Genomic DNA, 14,787 nt, shown 5'->3' on the forward strand with positions numbered 1-14,787 from the left:
CGCTGGCAGGGACGTGTCCACTGTCAGGTCCCAGATCCTGGCACCATCCCTGGCACATGACGGGGGCTCCTATTAGTTCCCTCTTGCTGCTGTCACAAATGACCACAAACATCGCGCCTTCGAGCAGCACGAACCGACCGTCTTACAGTTCAGGAAGTCGGATGCCCTCAGTCAGTTTCAGTGGACTGAAATCGAGGCGTCCACAGGGCTGTGCTCCTTCTGCAAGCTCCAGAGGAGAATCTGTTTTCCTTGCCTCTTCAGGCTTCCAGAGGCTGTGTGCGTTCCCGGGCTCATGGTCCTGCCTCTCCCAGACTTCTGCTTCTGTTGTTCCATCTCCTACTCTGAGTCTGACCCGCTCTTCTAATGACTCCGCGAGGACATTGGGCCCACCCGGAGAATCCAGACAACCTCCCTGTTTTACAATCGTTAACTTAAACGCATCTGCAAAGTCCTTGTTACCATGTAAGGTCACGTATTCACAGATTTCAGGAATTAAGATGTGGACACATTGGGGGGACCATAATTTTGTCTACCACAGGGCTCAATAAATATTTGTTGAACGAATGAATAAATGGATGGATGGGGCCCTCTGCAAATGGAGAGCTGAGTCCTGAATTTCTAGGCTGGCACAGTGGCTTACCGGCTGTGTGACCTTGGGCAAGCCCCTTATTCTCTGAGCCTCAGTTTCCTCCTTTGTTGGATGTGTTCTGAGCACCCACTGTGTACCCCACTCTTGGTAGACACTGGGAATGCCAAGACAGATATAAGCAGACCCTTGTCTTCCAGGAGCGTGGAGTTTGGCTTCTGGGAAGGGGTCTGAGAAAGAGAAAACCTGACATAGTCTGCTCAGGGCCATGTTCTAGGTCACCCCACAGAACTTTTAAGTCCTGAGGGGGTGTGCTTACCTAGAAGATGACATTTCAAATGGCTCTTGATGCATGAGTAAGAGTTTATGTGGTAGAGAAGTAGAAAGGGCATTGATGGCCAAGGACGGGCTGCAGAGCTCTTTGAGGAAGTGTGAGGAATGTGGCGTGACCCCTCAGAGGAGAGAGACCAGTGTGGGAGGGAGCATGTCTGGGAAGGAGGCCTTGAAGGCCACAGTTAGGAGCTTGGGCTCTGCCCCCAGGCCAAAGGGCCACAGCAGGGCTCTGAAGCAGGAGAGAGGCCTGTGCAGCTTTGAATCTGGGCTGCTCTGGCTGCTGTGGCGTGGAGCAAGGGGACCGAGGGCCAGCGTCGGAGCCTGGGGTGGAGGTGGCTGGACTGGGCAGAGACAATGGGGATGGAAGGGAGGGGAAAGATCCAAGAGAAATGTAGAAAGTAGAGTCAGAATATGGTGAGAGATTGAGAAGGGGGTGGATGAGGAAGAGACTGGAGACAGCTGGGAAGGAAGAACAGGCAGGAGGGAAATGTGTGGAAGCGCTTTGCAACTGTTGAGGGGATCATGCATTGGCCCAAGTTGGGATTTGGGGAGAAGCAGTAGAAGATGCTGGTGGGGGGCACAGAAACCAGCCCAACGGGTTCTCAGGACTCTCCTTTTGAAGAGAGATCGGCGATGAAGATTATCGAGGCTACTAGGTGAGGGTTTAGGACTGGTCAGTCCCTGTCCACATCCTCACTGCCTTACGAACAACCACTGAGGTAAACAGGGAGGGCTGTGAAACCATCTCCCCCATGTCCAGACGGGCAAACTGATTCCCAGAGACATCCAGTGACATGGTGAAGGCCATCCAGTCAGTCGACCCTGGGGAGCACAGGCCTCTAAGAAGCCCAGCTCATGGGGGATTTTGCAAGTCTCTTGAGACTCAGAGGGGAGGACAGGGTGGGGGTCCCCTCTGAGCTGTTCCCAGCCACAGAGAATTTCCTTTTATTTGGAGGAAGCGGGAGTTCTTCTTTCATAATGTGAATGTCAGAGATTCTGAGCCCACCAGTGACTAAGAGCGTCTGAGGCCTGTGGGTGTAGCAAGTGTTTAAATACCAGACCTTCCTGTCATCCGGTGATTACAGACACCTGAGCTGGGACACAAAGGACAACAGCATGGCCAGCCTGAAGACTCCGCTCCTGGCTGCCCTTGTCTTCCTTGCTCTGATACTTCAAGCAACTGAGGCAGGTAAGGCGGGGGAGAGGGAGGACTCCCTGCAAAGGCCAGGGTCAGACACTGCGGTGTCTTCCTCATGAAGCAGGAAGAGCACTGGACTGAGAGCAGGTGACTCCCGTTTGCTGCTGGCTCTGGGCTAGTCAGGGTGCTTCTCTGGGCCTCAGTTTATACATCTGTGAAATGGGTAGTCTCAAAGGCTCAGAGTCTAGGATCCGTCTCAGCTGGGTTGGGGGACTGGGGGGGCATGGCCTGGGTCCTCTACTCCAGAGAGCTCAAGCATAGGACCCTTGGGGTGTGGAGAAGGAGCCGCCAAAGGGGGCCATCTGGGGTGGGAAAAGGCAGGAGCTGGGGTAAGGGATATTCCCTTGGAAAGCTGGTCCTGCTCTCCTACCATCTTGTGTTTGCTCCCAGGCCTGCCCTCAACACGGGGTCTCTACCTTCTCTTCTCTGTCACAGTGTACATCCTCCTGCCCCATGTTGGGTCGGGCATGAGCACTGGACTGGGAGACAGGCAGCTAGGAACAATAGTTACTCAGTTTTGGGGGTTCCTGGGAGCTTTTCTTGCACTAAAGGCTCCATCGATTTGGTACTATTATCACCCCTTTGGTCGGAGGAGGCAAGTGGGCCTCAGTGATACGGTGTGACTTGCCCAGGGTGGCCTGGTGCCTCGGGGCAGAGCCGGACTCGAACCCAGGTCTGCACGACTGAACTCTGCCTGAGCCCTTATCCTGACTCTCCAGAGTCATGCTGTGTGACTCTGGGCAAGACCTCCCCCTCTCTGGACCTCAGCCGCCCCATGTGCACCACGAAGGTTCGAGTAGGTGTGAGCTGCAGCCGACTTCTGGGATGGCCTCGGGACTCATCCAAACGCACGTCTGACTCAGCGGGGCTGGGGCTGGGCGCCCAGCGTTTTGGACAAGCTCCTGGTCATGTTGACGGTGCTGGTCCACAGGCCTCACCTTGGCTAGCTGGGGCTCCCTCCTGGGCAGAGTCTCGGGTCCCACCTAGAAGCCTAGCGCTTCACTGATTCTCAGTCCCTGAGTCCCTCCCTCCCTGGCTGACCCACCCGGCCCTTCGTGCTCCTCAGAGACCCTGCTGGTGGGGACTCTGAGGGCCCCGAGTCCTCCAGACACCAACCTTCCACATGAGAACAGAAGTGCTGGCTGGGAGGTTGGGGCCAAGGGTGAGGTGTCTGTGCCCAGCTTGTGATTCTTCTGAGCGCCCCCCCACAGGTCCTTACGGCGCCAACGTGGAGGACAGCATCTGCTGCCGGGACTACTTCCGTCACCCTCTGCCCCTGCGCATGCTGAAGTTTTTCTACTGGACCTCGGACTCGTGCCGGCGGCCCGGCGTGGTGTGAGTGCGGCGCTGGGAGGCACGGCCTGGGGGGCAGGTGGGAGTGGGCAGACCCGGGGCTCCGAGCGGTGCAATGGGCCTGCATCCTTGGAGGCGCTTGGCCGTGCTTGGAGAAATCTTGTGGTCATTCAGCAAAGACCACGGGGCGCGTCCTGGGGGCCGGGCGGCGCGGGCCCAGGCCGCGGAGCTGAATGAGCCGGGCACCGGTGCGGGGCGACGCGCTGGGGTGCACGTGGGCAGCGGGAGCTGGAGCGCGGGGAGCGGGGTGCCGGCTGCGGGCCCGAGCCTCTGGGTCAGCAGCCATGCGCCCATCGAGGCATCTGGAATCCTCCCCGGCGCCCTGGGAGTTATTTGAGACAGCCCATTCTTCCCCGGAGAGTACGGAGCTGCCAGAGAGTGTGTCCCACGGCCAGGCGGCCAGGAGCGACTCTGAGCATTCCGGTGTGAACTCGGGTCACCCGCGTAGCCTTCCTACGAGGACTGCGAGCCTTTGCATTTTGCAGATGGAAGAACAGGTGCGGGGTGGGTGGGGGCGGTAGAGGGAGTAGTGATTTGCCCGAGGCTGCGCTGCTGGAACCGTCCCTGTTCAGGGATTTCTCCTGAGGCTTTTGTCCTCCTTTGCCCCTTTCCCTTCAGGTCTGGCTTCCTCTTCCTTGGCCTGGAACCCCGGGCCCACGCCTGCCACTGGCCAGGTGACACGGCTTGTCCCTGGGCAGCCCCTCCAGACTGCCGCCTGCCAACCCGCTCAGTTTGGGGGGGGGGGGGGAGTCTGGGGCCTCAGGACCCCCTTTGGGCTCCATCATCTTCTTATCTTCCTCCTCCATACTTTTCTTGCATCGCTCACAGCAGTCTGTGGGTGAATAACAAAGAGGGCCGAAGTGGGTTTGTGTCGCTTCAATGCTGAGCCTCAGTTTCCCCATCAGTATAACAGTAGTGATCACATTTATTTATTTATCTGTCTATCTATCTATTTATTTATTTTTAGAGATTTAGCTTTTTTTTTTTTTTAAGATTTGACTTTTAAGTAATCTCTACACCCAACGTGGGGCTCAAACTCACAAACCCGAGATCAAGAGTCGCACGCTCCACCCACTGAGCCAGCCAGGCCCCCTCCTTCATTTATTTTTATTTATCAAATCTGTAAAGAGTGCTTGCTAAATGCTAGGCACTGCTTAAACACTTCATAAATTTGAACTCACTTAATCCTTGAAACAACCCTACGTTGTAGGTACTGTTATGGTCCCCTTTCGCCGGGTGAGACAAGGGGCACGGAGAGGGTATGGAACCTCTCGGGCGGCACAGGGCACGGTAGTAGGAAATGCCCGGTGCCTGGCGGTTAATAGTTGCTCAGTAAAAGACAGCACACGAGATTATCGGATTTTGAGCCAGAAGGGACTCTAGAAAGAATGCGTCTTGACGAATGGGGAGATGGAGGTTCAAAGAGGGCTCAGTCTTGCCCGGTGTCACACAGCAGCCGGGGCAAGCTGCCCACATGGCCAAGATCAACATTGCTTCCTTCTTTGTTTTTTCTGTTCATTGGTTGTCTGTGGCGTGGGGGCAGGTCAGGGGAGTAAGGGGAGCCTGGAGCTTCCAGGCCCCTGTGACAGGCTCTTGAGAGGCAGGAAGGGAGTCAGGCTGCACGGATGTCCCTGACTTCCAGCCAGCTTTAAGTCCATTTCTGCCAACAGTGGCTGAGGCAGGGTGCCCCAAGGGCCTGGCCTCGTACTTACCACACCTTGGACAAGGGTGGGAGACTTAGCCCGCGATTGCTGTGTGATCTTGGACCAGTGCCTACCTCTCTTCTCTGTGCTTGGGGCCCCCAGAGGGGCACAGTGAATCAGACCTTTCCAGCTCTGGCACTCGGGCAAGCTGCTTTACCCCTTTGGGCCTCACTTTCCTCACCTAGGAAATGGGTAGAATAACAGAGTCTCATAGGATTTATTAAGAAAATCATTGTTAAAAGTTCAGGCCAGCTCCTGGCGCAGTTACAGAGCAATACTCTCTGCCGGCACTGCTCTGAGCCCTTCAGCCTATAGAAACTCATCTAATCTTCATTCAAATCCTATGAGGTTGGACCACGGTTACCATCCCCATTGTACAGGTGGGGAAACAGCAATGGCAGAGCAAGGATTTTAACCCCGATGAGCTGACTCCAAATTTCACGCTCTTGGCTACTACCCAATATTCTCTCCCCCAAGGCGATGTCAGCAATGGTCATGAGACTCCTGGGCATTTTATTCCCTGGCCTGACCTGGCACTCAAGCCTGGGGCTGAGGGACTGAGAGTCCAGGAAGTCCTAGCTTCTTCTCCCCCACTCCCCCTGCAGAAGTGTGTTTACATGCAGCAAGGGCCTGATAAATGTTGAACCACACATAGCAGGTACTCCTGCACGGGGCAGGTGCCCCATAAATGCTGAGCCAGTCTGTATGGTGGGCATCTTTGCATACAGTAAGTGACTCATAAATGCTAAGCTTCCAGAGAAGGGATGTGGCATCTTTGCTGCGTGCTAATACTCCCTTATTCCCTCCTCCTTCCAGCTTCCTAACTGTCAAGGACCGGGAGATCTGTGCTGACCCCAGAATGCCCTGGGTGAAGAAGATTCTCCAGAAACTGGACCAATGAGGGAGGGCCCTGCCCTGATGACCATGGCCTTGGCTCCTCCAGGAAGGCTCACAGAGCCACACCTCCCGGCCATTACAGCTGCCCTCCAGCACAAGCCTGTGCCAACGAATCTCTCCGCCATCTTTCATCTCTGTCCCTGAAGCTGTCACCCTCAGACGAGCCTCCAAACTGTCACTCATCTCCCCTCTTATCCCTCCAGTCCATCCTCTGCCCCGCCGTAGCCAGAGAGGCCACAGTCCTGCTCAGTTACTCCCTGGCTCCCCATCGCCCCAGGCTGAGGTGAAACTTGGGAGCCTGGCACTCCTGTCTCCCGCCCTGCTTCACTTCCCTTTACGCATGTTGGACTCCAGCTCCCTGTTCTCCAAACTCACGCCGTACAATCCACTTCCAGGTCTTTCTCCAGCTGCTCCTGATGCCCAGGATGTCTCCCCATCACCTGTGCATGTCCAACCCTCCCAGCCCTCCAAGGCATTGCTCAGCCCAAGCAACCAGTTTTATTTTTCAGATGTCCCCTGACCCTCTGCCCCCTCTTAACAGCCCTGATCACAGCCTGGCCAGAATTCTCAGGACTTGGGGGCTTGTCCTCCAGCCCCACTGGCTGGACCAAGGTCCCACACCTGAGTTACTTTGTCTCCTGGCCTCTAACACAGAGCGCAGAGTGCAGGGCCTGGCTCAGAATCAGGGCTCAATGAATGGTTACAGTATCAATAAAAGTAATGTTCCTCTCCCAGCCCCCACCCCTGAAAGACCCTCACACATCAATACAGAGACCCAAGTTCATTTAGAAAGCAGCCAGCTGAGTCAATTGTGAAGCCTCAAATTTGCCCAGATTCACCTCTCTTCCCCATTTTACTTATGTTTTGGGTCTCTTTACTCTTCTTGTTTCCCTCTGGTCTTAACTGCTCCTCCAACCTTCAACCTCTTCAGAGTCCCCCACTTTCCCTTCTCCTTTCCCAAATAACCAGTAACCAAATTTTCACTATGGTGTGAATGACTTCCCTTGGCTTTGTATTAACAAGGTCTGGCTATATTTCTATAAGAAAAGTGGGCAAATGCTTAAGAGGCCAAGTGGACGAATGGAAGAATTTTGGGAACTGTGTGGGAGGGGGACAAGGTGGAGATCTTCTGGCCCTGGGAGTGTGTGGGGCATAGCTGAATGAAAGAGCCTCGGGTGAAGATTGTTCTCAGGTGGCAGGGATTTGGGGCTTATCTGCACTTCCTTGTGGACCATAGACTCACCAGGCAAGAGAAATAAACTTTATACGTGCTTGTTTCTTTCTGAGGGGCCTGGCAGTGCAACAGGGTGCTCATTGCTCTGGGATTCTGAGATCATTGGACTTCTCTGAGCCTCACTTGAGTGAGAATACCATCTTCTGGGGTGGCTGTGGGGCTTAGGTCCAAGACATGGGGAATAAAACTCCTCCCTGGATGTTAACCTGCCCACTGCCCATGCATAGGGCCTCCAAGCATCCTGGGATTTCCCCTCCCCTCCTGTCCTGCCGTGTCACTCAGGCCTTCTTAAAAAAATAAATCCTCTAAAACAGTGTGTGCTTGGTTCCTTGGCATTTGCTGTCCCAGTAAGAGGGGGTGACGGTGCCCCTCTCTTCCAATGGGGAAGCCCTTGACTTTACTGATGTGTGAGCTGGCCTGCCCAAGGCCAGCCTGTGAGGCAGTGGGGAGCCAGGACATGAGGACCCAGGCATTTGTCCACCAGGCCTGGCTCCTGCCAAACCTCTTGTCAGGAGGATCTGATGAAATCACTCATTCAGTCCCCGCGTCTGGAGTTTTAGGCAGCATATTCATTCATTCATTCAGTCAGTCAGTCACTGATTCAATAGCCCAACCTCAACCTTCCCGCTTCAAGTGTCCACGCAGAGGAGAAGGAGAGTGTATTAGTCAGGAAAGGCTGCCTCCTGCAGCAAACAGCTCCAACATCTCAGTGGCTCAGTTCCATTCAAGCTCTTTCCTTCTCGCGTGACATCGATCCTGGTCTGTGGGTGACCTTCCACATGGTCATTCAGGGACCCAGCCTCCTTCCTTCTCATGGTCCCGCCCTCCTCCAGGACCTGGACTCCTCTCCAGGAGAATGACACTGGTGGGAACCAGGCCGGGAAGCGGGGCTCCTGGCTTCTGTCCCCCTGCTGTTGGCAGAGCTCAGTCACGTGGCCACCCTGACCACAAGGGATGCCGGGAAGTACAGCTGTGAGGGAGTGAGTATGGGAGCATCTAGTTCATGTGCTGAAAGCCTCTGAACTCTCAAATGGGCCCGCTTTCCTGGAGTTCTGGATGTAGCTCTTTCTACCAAAACAACAGAAAAGGACTCCTCCATCCTTGGCGACATTATTATGTCAGTTTAAACATCGCTCCCCAGACATCTTAGCACCAGTGGCCATTGCTCTCCTTTAGATCTGGCTCTCATGGTGGAATTTCCAGGGCAGTGGCTTCAGACACCAAGTGCACTATTCTGGGAGGCAGGGAGAAGCATCGGGAAGGGCATGTGTCATGGATTCAGACAATCCTAGGAACTCTCACTGACTGGTGTCTAGAGCAAGCTGCTTGGTCCCTGTGAGCCCCAATTTCTCCCTCCGTGAACAGAGGGCAATAAAAACAGCTATCAGTGCACGAGGTTGTGTGAATCCAAGACAGACAGCCTAATAACAAAATGGACAGAGGCTTGACTATGTATTTCTCCGAAGAAGATATTCAAATGGTCAACGAGCTCCTGCGAAGATGTCCAACATCCCTCATCATCAGGAAAATGCAAACCAAAACCACAAGGAGATAATACCTCACACCCATTAGGACGGCTATGATAAAAAGACAAACAATAGAGCACGACTCTTTTGTAAAAATTTATTATTTTTTAAAGATTTTATTTATTTATTTGACAGAGATAGGGACAGCCAGTGAGAGAGGGAACACAAGTAGGGGGAGTGGGAGAGGAAGAAGCAGGCTCCCAGCGGAGGAGCCTGATGTGGGGCTCGATCCCAGAACGCTGGGATCACGCCCTGAGCTGAAGGCAGACGCTTAAAGACTGAGCCACCCAGGCGCCCCGTAAAATTTATTTATTTTTATTTAAATTCAGTGAACTTATAACGTATTATTGGTTTCAGGAGCATGACTCTTGATCTCGGCTGTAAGTTCAAGTCCCACGTTGGGTGTAGAGATTACTTAAAAATACAATCTTAAAAAAAAAAAAAGATGAACAAGATTGGTGAGGGTTTGGAGAAATGGTAATCCTTGTGCACTGGCGGTGAGAGTGTAAAATGGAGCAGTCACTGTGGAAAACAGGAGGGCAGTTCCTCAGAAAAATCGAACATGGAATGACCGTGTGATCCAGGAGTCCCACTTCTGGGGACAGACACAAAGGAACTGAAGGCAGGGACTTGACGAAATGCTTGTACATCCGTGTTCACAGCTGCATTCTCCACAATCACCGAAAGGTGGAAACAGCCCGAGTGTCTGACTGGTGAGCGGAGAGACACATGCGGTGCCCACACACAACGGAATATTGTTCAGCCTTGAAAAGGAAAGAAAGGCTGGCACTTGCTACAACACGGAGGAACCTCGAGGACGTGATGGTAAGTGAAATAAGCCAGTCACAGACATACAAATATTGCCTGATTCCTAGAGGAGGGAAACGCAGGCGACAGAACGTGGACTGGTGGTTGCCGGGGGTGGGGGAGGAGGAAGTGGGAGTTAATTGTTTGATGGGTCCCACGGTTCAGTGTGGCAAGATGATAAAGTTCTAAAGATGGATGATGGGGATGGCTGCACGACGCTGTGAATGTGTTTAATGTCACCGAACTGAACATTTGGAAATGGTTAAAAAGGTCAATTTCATGATATGGAGATTTTACCGCAGTATAACAGAGGCTGTGGCCAGCCAGGGGCACAGATGGGGGGAAGGGCCCAGTGCATGTGAGCAACAATTCTTACGGACCCAAAGAGGTGAGCTGAGCAGAGTCAGGTGAGGCGGGGAAGAATTAGGCAGGACTGTCCCCCAGGGGCCATCTCACTGGCCACCCTGTCCCTCCTACCATCCTGGGTCCCCACAGGAGTGTCCCTGGCGCCCCGCCCTGCTTCCCACAGCTGTTTCTGTTCTGCTTCGGGGGCTAGGGGAGTCCCTCGTGTCCTGCAAGAATATGCAGGCTTGCCTGCTCCCTGGGGCACCCAGGCGGGCTGGCAGATGGCCCGAGGAAGGTGTGGGCCGAGATGCGCCAACCAGTCCTCTCCGCTAACCGCCTGACGAAACCCTTTGTCCTGCCACCGAGGGCCGTTCTGATTGTGGCTCTGGTGATTCCTCAGCTTGGAACCCCCCAGCTCCCCTTTGCCCCTGAACAGGACTCTCGTTCCTCACTGCAGCTTCCAGGTGTCCAATGGCAGCCTTCCTCAGAGCCCATGGCACCGGACCATCCCCCATTCCCTTTTTACCTTGGGTAGGTGTGCCGTCTGCCTGGAATAGTATGTCCAAATCCGGCCCGTCTGCACAGGGCGGGTCACTTACAGATCGCAAAGGGGCTGGCACCTCTCCAGCCAGAGATCTAGGGTTGGTGGCCCATCAGTCCACCATGAGCAGTGGGGCAACCTGTCCGCCGGGGTGGCTGTAAGTGGCACATTGAAGTCCACGGTATTACTCATACCAGATTCTTGCCAAGAATACGGAGCCGGGTTCTAACTGAGTCTATAGCTCCAAGTCCGGTTTACAGGAAGAGCGCAGGTCAGGGGAATGAATTAGATGACATCACGAGGAATCCATGTAGATACATGAAGAACGAGAACAGTGTATAAGACAACTGTCTTTTCCTAGGACTTAGATCTCTTCTGCTGTGCTGTATTATCTTCAATAAACCTTGGACAAAAAAAAAAAGGACAACAGTCTTGAAACTCTTCAGAAAGTCAGTGCCATGAAAACTGAGCAGGGGGTCTGCTGTAGACTAAAAAGAAATGTCATCTGCAAGGCATAAACCTAGACTGGATCCTGGTCCAGAAAATAAAAGTAAAGGGGCGCCTGGGTGGCACAGCGGTTAAGCGTCTGCCTTCGGCTCAGGGCGTGATCCTGGCGTTATGGGATCGAGCCCCACATCCGGCTCCTCCGCTGTGAGCCTGCTTCTTCCTCTCCCACTCCCCCTGCTTATGTTCCCTCTCTCTCTGGCTGTCTCTATCTCTGTCAAATAAATAAATAAAATCTTTAAAAAAAAAGAAAATAAAAGTAAGAGAGAAGGAGGGAAGGAGGAAGGGAAGGAGGAGGGGACAAAGAAAAAAAGAAAGAAAGAGGAAGGAAGGTGAAGCTATAACATACATCCTGGGGACAGTGGAGAAATTTGATTATTAATTGAATAATACATGACATATAGGGATTCTTGTTAATTTTGTTAGGTGGGATAATAGTATATTTATGTAATTCAGTGCATTTTTATACTATGGAGATGCATGCTGAAGGCTTTAGGGGCAAAGTTTCAGACATCCATAATTTACTTTGAAATGGCTTGGCAAAAAAAAAACCAAAACAAAACCAAGAAACAATGAAGCAAATATGGGAAAATGCTAATCATTGAATTTAGGTGCCAGAGATATGAAAGGTCTTTGTTGCATTCCTTCTTCTTTATTGTTTATAATTTTTTAAAATTTATTTTTATTTTTAAATTTTTTTTGAGAGAGAGAGGATGCGCGCATGAGCAGGGAGGGAGGGGCAGAGGGAGACAGACAGAATCTCAAGCAGGCTCCCGAAAGAGGGGTCAGTCTCAGGACCCTGAGATCATGACCTGAGCCGAAATCAAGAGTTGGACGCTTAACTGACTGAGCCACCCAGACACCTCTGTTCAGAATTTTCGTAACAATAGCGTAAAAGAAACAAAGCAAAAGCCTGCCCCTTTTCTCGATTTAAATATTGTCTTTCATTCCTGCTTTCCTTGATTCCTGGACAAGCATAAGGGCCTCTCTCCCTCTCCCAGGCCCACAGCCTTGGAGTCTATGGTAGGACTTCTCTCTCCTATTGAGATGGGGCTCCTTGGAGCAAGAACCGGCGTATTTGCCGTTGGGTCCCCAGTCCCATCACAGGGCCAGGCACACAGCGGGGCTTATGGGCAAACACTCAGGGCTCGTGTGTGCCAGGCGCTGTGAAAGTCGTTCGTTTCATGAACTCCCCCAACGAGTGAGTTGGTGAAGTGGCTATTAGCATCCCATTCTACAGATGGGGAAGCCGAGGCCCCGAGAGGTTAAGTAACTTGCTAAAGGTGATTCTTCTAAGTGGTGGAGTCACGTTTGCCTCCAGGTCTTGGCCGATCTGAAAGCCTAGTTTCTGTGTCCAAACTGACTCATTCAAACTCCGTCCTTAATGCCTTGATAAGACAGGTGGAGCTGACCATTCCGATTTTGTGGGGGGAGGAGCTGGGCCGGAAGACGGTATGGGCTATTCCCAAGGAACAGGAAAAGTGGAGCTGTACTTTGTGTTTTGACACCTTCTGGGGGTCAACTCACTTCATTCTCAGCCGTCCTCACAGTGGGGCTGGAGGGAGGTGGTGTAGCCTATGGGTCATGAGCTCAGACTCCAAGGCCAGCGGGCCAGGGCAATCCAGGCTCCCCCATGTCTTGGCTGGTGACCCTTAGAAAATTACTTAAGTCTTGCATTCTTCAGTTTCCCCATCCATAAAACAGACAATGATAGTGGTGTTCTACTCACACGCCGGGTCATGGTGACCAGAGTTAATCATACGACACACTTAAAATAGTGCCTGTCTCAGAGAAAGTGTGAACTCAGAGAGGTAGGGAAGCTGCCCAAGGTCACACAGTAGGCTCAGAGCCAAGACCATTGGATTCCAGAGCCCCTGCTTTCTAAATACCTCTTTGGTTTTTTTTTGTTATAAGATTTTATTTATTTATTTGACAGAGAGAGAGGGAACACAAGCAGGGGAAGTGGGAGAAGAAGAAGCAGGGTCCCAGCGGAGGAGCCCGATGCGGGGCTCAATCCCAGGACCCTGGGATCACGCCCTAGCCGAAGGCAGTCGCTTAACGGCTGAGCCACCCAGGTGCCCCTAAATACTTCTTTGGAGCAAAGTCTGGGGCCACGGGAACAAGGGTCTTAACTCTCCAAATCCCTGCCCCACCTGCCTCTTGGCCTTTATGAAGTATGGGGCTTCCCAGGACTTGTCCCTTGCCTCTCCCGCCTTCTCTTCCCTGGATGCCTTCCCCTCCTCAGCCCCTTCCTTGCCCCTTCTCCCACTTTTCTTCCTCTCCCTTCCCTTCCCTTCCTCCTTCTCTTCTTTCTCCCCTTCCTCCTTCTTCATCTGCTCCTACCTCCTTGGGCAGAGCAGAAAGAACCTTGGACTGCAGGTGTGGTGACCCCTCGTCCCTCTCTCGGCCTCAGTTTTCCCAGCCATAAGAAGAGGGGCTGGATGACGGAAATGTGAACGTCACCTGCTTTATATCTGCATGGACTGGGACGGACTCCGTGAGCCTGAATGCAATCGGTCAATGCCTAGGGTGCTCTTCCCCATCGCGAGGGAGGGTCCAGCCTCCCATGTCCGTGCCCCAGCAGCCCACCTGTGCTGGGTGAGAGAGGGAGCCTCCGGCCTCAGGAGCTGAGACCTCTCTGCCCAGTCCAGCCTGAACCAGTTGGCTCCATAGCCTGCGGCAGTGGCTCAAGGACACACTGGTTTCCGGGTGGCTAGTTGCCAGAGACACCTAGATGGGAGTGGTAGGTTCATGGTTAACTCGGGCACTGGCTGGGCTAGGCGACTGCTAGACTGCTCTGGAGTCTCAGGAACTATGGCCGCTGTCTTCAGGGAAGGCTGCTGTTAAAGCGGCTGCACGGTTGCAAAGCCTCAGGCATTTCCACCAGTCTGGGGGGCGCGGGCCCGCCTGGTCCTGCCGGCCCCCCTGTAATGGGAGAGGCGCTGAGAAGTCCGAGCTGCGAAGCTCCCTCCCCGGTGGGCGGGCCCAACTCCCTCTCGTGCAGAGGGGGAACTGAGGCCCCCAAGAGAGGCAGGACTTCCCCCGGGGCACCTGCAGAGTCAAGGACAAGCTGCGAGGCAGGCACCGAGTGACCCCGGATGAGGCCGGCAGCCGTGATGTTCCTTGCAGGGGCCCGAGCCGGGGCTGGCCGTGGGTGTGAAGGAGGAAAGGAGAGGTAGAGGAGCTGGAGGCAGGGAGGCCAGGGCTCTTTTCTGTGTCCTAACGTGCGCACGCCCCTGTGCGCCTCCAGTCTGTTCTCCACCCTAGCGCTCTGAATGACCTGAGGTGATCCCACCCCCTCTCTGGGCCTCAGTTTCCCCATGTGTCCCTATGAAATGGGGTAGGATCATTCTTCCAGCAAATGAGTGGACTGAGCCCCTGCTGTTTGCCAGGCTCCATGCTGGGCTCAGGGATATATATGGATGAATGAGGTCCCCCCCCCGCCCCCCGCCGAGCTGAGGCTTCAAGGAGGAAAGGTTGGAAGTCCTTCATGATGTGGGAGAAATACCTCTCCCATGCCAGAGGAGAGCTTGTGAGACCCGGACTCTAGGGTCCTGAGTCCCTCCTGGCTTGCTGGCAGCCAGCACTCCCTAGCCTGTCCTTTTGTTTTGTGGCCCACTTAGGGCTAGGGCCCCAGGTGCCAGCTCTGGAGCTGGTAGCCCCAGCAGATGGGGGGAGAGAAGGCCCTTTGAATGCTGTCAGGCCTGGTCCAGCCTCCAACACCCCCCCGCCCCGCCCCGCGGCGGCCCGAGCCCAGAGC

At 53.8% G+C, this 14,787-nt stretch overlaps 1 protein-coding gene across 1 annotated transcript; it reads left to right on the forward strand.

The window, feature by feature from the left end:
• Positions 1 to 2,007: 2,007 nt before the first annotated feature.
• On the forward strand, positions 2,008 to 7,604 carry CCL22 (C-C motif chemokine ligand 22). The gene is made up of 3 exons (XM_045806716.2): positions 2,008 to 2,108; positions 3,329 to 3,452; positions 5,990 to 7,604. Exons 1-3 carry the CDS (start codon positions 2,036 to 2,038, stop codon positions 6,072 to 6,074), a joined length of 282 nt encoding a protein of 93 aa, XP_045662672.1. The 5' UTR covers positions 2,008 to 2,035; the 3' UTR covers positions 6,075 to 7,604.
• Positions 7,605 to 14,787: the final 7,183 nt, after the last annotated feature.

The sequence above is a fragment of the Ursus americanus genome, chromosome 21 (assembly GCF_024610735.1).
Source record: "Ursus americanus isolate L20-20 chromosome 21, mUrsAme1.1.p, whole genome shotgun sequence".
Classification (NCBI taxonomy): domain Eukaryota; kingdom Metazoa; phylum Chordata; class Mammalia; order Carnivora; family Ursidae; genus Ursus; species Ursus americanus.

Coding starts and splice junctions, on each gene's coding strand:
- CCL22 (XM_045806716.2), top strand. CDS start 2,036: ATGGCCAGCCTGAAGACTCCGCTCCTGGCTGCCCTTGTCTTCCTTGCT. Junction 2,109..3,328: donor ACTTCAAGCAACTGAGGCAG/GTAAGGCGGGGG, acceptor GCCCCCCCACAG/GTCCTTACGGCGCCAACGTG. Junction 3,453..5,989: donor TGCCGGCGGCCCGGCGTGGT/GTGAGTGCGGCG, acceptor TCCTCCTTCCAG/CTTCCTAACTGTCAAGGACC.